Source organism: Lynx rufus, unplaced genomic scaffold, assembly GCF_022079265.1.
Source record: "Lynx rufus isolate CCGP_SWC_20201006 ecotype Redwood Valley unplaced genomic scaffold, mLynRuf1.p SCAF_8, whole genome shotgun sequence".
Lineage (NCBI taxonomy): Eukaryota > Metazoa > Chordata > Mammalia > Carnivora > Felidae > Lynx > Lynx rufus.
In genome coordinates, this window is record NW_025814896.1 from 29,859,106 (window position 1) to 29,862,607 (window position 3,502).

At 63.9% G+C, this 3,502-nt stretch overlaps 1 protein-coding gene across 1 annotated transcript; it reads right to left on the reverse strand.

Annotated features, from left to right (window-relative positions):
- Positions 1-769: 769 nt before the first annotated feature.
- AVP (arginine vasopressin) lies at positions 770-2,828 on the reverse strand. The gene is made up of 3 exons (XM_047069074.1): positions 2,615-2,828; positions 1,229-1,430; positions 770-994 (listed from the first exon to the last, which is right to left on the reverse strand). The coding sequence occupies exons 1-3, from the start codon at positions 2,732-2,734 to the stop codon at positions 816-818; spliced, it is 501 nt and encodes a 166-aa protein (XP_046925030.1). The 5' UTR covers positions 2,735-2,828; the 3' UTR covers positions 770-815.
- Positions 2,829-3,502: the final 674 nt, after the last annotated feature.

Consider the following 3,502-nt stretch of genomic DNA (forward strand, 5'->3'; position numbering starts at 1 on the left):
CCATGGTTGAGTCTGTTGTGTTTGTGATTTTGAATGAGTATCTCAGGGTCTACATCTGTAACTGTGGTCAAGGATCATAAGGAATGCGGCTCATGATTATTTGTTGGTCTGTGTGGCAGCACGGATGGGGGGCATGTAGTTAGGGTCTGGGTGGGCTCCCTCTCCCACTCTCGCTGAAGGGCCCCCATGGGACCTGCTTAGCTTTTTCCTGGACAGAGAGTACCTGGCCCTCTCTCTGGTGTATCTGGGGTGATTTGCCACCCCCCCCAACACACACACACACACACACACACACACACACACGGCACAACCCTGAATGAAATAGTAGACTGGAAATCTGGGGTGTTGGGTGGGTCCCTGAAGCTGTGCCTCAGTCTCCTGGGATGTAAATGGGGATTGGAACTCCCTTGGCTCCTCCCCTTCGGCCTTTCTCGCGCTTCCCTCTGAGGCTCTCAACCTCTCTCTCTTCATCTCGGCTTCCTCTGTCCTCTCTCACTATCTTGTCCACCAATGTCTCTCTCCTCCTTGCCTTTACTTCTATGCCTCTGCCAGAGGATGCCCTACTCCCGGCTCTGGCTCTGCCCCCCCCCCCCGCTCCCCCCACCCCAGGTCGCCCGGTCCCTAGAACTCTGCAGAGCCAAGATCTCTTCCCTTAAAGATCCCGGACTAATTGCGGCGGGTGAGGTGGGGGGGTCCGCGCCCCACCGTCTCTTCTGCCCCGCTCCTCACCCCTGGAGACGGAAACAGACACTCGCGGGTGCATTTTAAAAGGTTTATTTTCTGGACTGCGGGGGCGGGAGGGAGGAGCGGGCGGCTCAGTAGACGCCCGGTGCGGCGGGCTCCGCGGGCTCGGGCGCCCCCGCCAGCTGCACCAGCCTCAGCAGCAGGGCGCCGGTCGACCCGTCCAGCTGGGTCCCGTTGCTCCGGTCGCTGGCGCGCGCGCGGCGGTGAAAACCAGCGCCCTCCCGGCACTCGGGCTCGGTCACGCAGCTCTCTGCGGGGGGCACGGGCAGAGCGCGCCGCTGACCGACCCAGATCGACCAGCCGGGGCCCGCGGGACCCCGCCCGCCCCCGGGGCCACGCCCACCGGGACCTCCGGACTTGCCCCGCCTGGACCCCGGCCCCGCCCCCGCCCGCCCCCGGGGCCGCGCCCACCGGAACCTCCCCACCGCCCCCACCTGGACCCCGGCCGCGCCCCCGCCACCCCCGGGCCGCCCCGGCAGCGCACCGTCGTTGCAGCAGATGCCCGCGGCGGCACAGCGGCCCCCGCTCCCGCACGGCTTGTGGCCCGACTGGCAGGGCGACGGCAGGTAGTTCTCCTCCTGGCAGCGCAGCGCCTCGGCCGTGCCCACGAAGCAGCCGAGCTCGTCGCCGCAGCAGATGCTGGGCCCGAAGCAGCGCCCTTTGCCCTCGGGGCCGCAGGGGAGACACTGGCGGGAGGGCGGGGGGCGGGGGGTGAGCGCGGGCCCTGCGAGGCCCGGGGTGTGCAGGGGCCGCGGTCACGGGCGGGGGCTCACGTCCACTAAACCCCCTTGGTTTTCAGGTGACTGAGGATACCGCACTCAGTGACAGCCCTCAGCACCCTCCCTGTCCCACCCCACCCCCACCCCCGGGCTACACGGAAGACACCCTCCCTCTCAGCTCTGGAGCCATCAGTGGTGTGCACCCTTCTCAGCTGCCCACCGCCCTTCCCATTACTCAGACCTTCTCCCGAGCCCTCACTCAAACTTGATCTTCAGCACCCACGCCCCTAGCAGAGAGCGTCCTGCCATGCCCAGAACACTTCCAGGCCCTTCCTCCCCTTTCCTGTCCCATCGCAGCAAGCTGGTGGGCCTCTCTGGGCCCTGACCTCTGCTCACCTCTGTGGACTGTGGGTGAAAGGAGCCGGAGACCCAGGGAGAGCATGAGGCCCCTTGGTGACTCAGGCTTCCAAAGGTGCCAAGCAGAGAGAAGAGTAGTCTGTGGAGGCTGCTCCCTATCCACTCTAGTTTGTTCAGTGGCTCAAAATTTAGCCACCTGTGGCCTGGGCAGAACTGGGCATGCTGATTGGATTTCCTTCCAATGGAAATGGAAGGGAATGGATAAAAGAGAATCTACAGGTCGTGCAGCACAGAACTGGGCTAGGTACCCAGCAGAACTTCCTCGAAGGAAGTGGCACCCTCACTTGAATGAGCTCAGAACAATGGCCAGCTTCTGTGTGAGGCTTGGGAGGGGCCTGTGGCCAGCAGAGGCTGAAGGCTGGATGGGAAAGCCTCCAATCCTGGCTGGGACAGAGCCTGTCGGGGCTGCAAGGTCCCCATGGGCACAGAGGAGGCCTCGCTGTCCAGGTCTCATGGACCGGCCCCAATCCCAGGTCTCACAGACCGAGGTAACAGCTGTCTTTCCTGCATCCCCTGCCTGGCTGGGGATAGTGTCTAGGAAGTCCTGTAGCCCATCCTAGCCTGCCCGGCAGCCTGGCCCCCTCTGCCCAGCCATGTCAAGCCTCCCTTCTTCTGGGCCGGTCCCCTAAAGCCTTGCCTCCCCCATGACTTCCTTCCCTCCCAGCCCCTGCACTAGATGCCAGCCCTAGGGCTCTGCCCCCTCCATGCAGCCCTGAGATGGGCCACAGTCATACCTGTCTCAGCTCCAGGTCAGACATGGCCCTCTTGCCACCCCTGGGGCAGTTCTGGAAGTAGCAGGCGGAGGTGAAGGCCAGCAGGCCCAGGAAGCAGGCGGGTAGCATGGTGTCCGGCATCCTGGAGCAGGTGGGCACAGTGTGTGGGGCCGCTGTGCGGACTGTGCTGGGCTGCCTTCGCTCGCTGCCTATTTATGTCCGCAGGTGTTCCTGGGAGACGACGTGGCCGCCACCCCCCCTCCCCAGTGGCTCCCCAGGAGCCCACGGCCTCCAGGTCCCAAACCGTCAGCAGTGATTCAGGCATCTGGGGACGCACGTGGACCTGTCTGTGGGGGCCTGTGGGGGAGGGGTGCCAGCCTCTGTGCTGTCATTGGCAGCTGTGTGGCTGCGATGTGACAGGAGCTGCAGTGACTGTAATTGTGGCTCTCTGGACCTGGGAAGAGGGACAGATGTGAGGGGGTCTCTAGGAGACCGTCCCCAATCTTTCCGGCAGCCCAGAAGAGGCTAGGGGTCAGTGAGCCTGTGCCCAGACACGGCCCCCTGAGAAAGTGGTGAGGGAGGCCCAAGTGGCTGGTGTTGTAAGGAGCAGGGTCAGGCCCCAGCCCAGGAGTGCTGGGACAGGGGACAGTCAGGTGTGTAGAACTCCATGAGGATGGTTAGCCTTGTGAGAGGAAAAATGACCAAGGACGGCACAGACCCAAGGTGGTGCAGACAGAGGGCTTTGCACCAGAAAAGGAAATGGCTGCCATGGACCAGGCAGAGGGACCAACATGGAATCCGGACTGACAGGGTGAGTGGATAGGCTCCCAGGGGAAGCTGGGGACACTCCCACACACACAGCCCCCAAACACACACCCGGAGCAGGGTTCAGGGACTCAGACGCTGGAG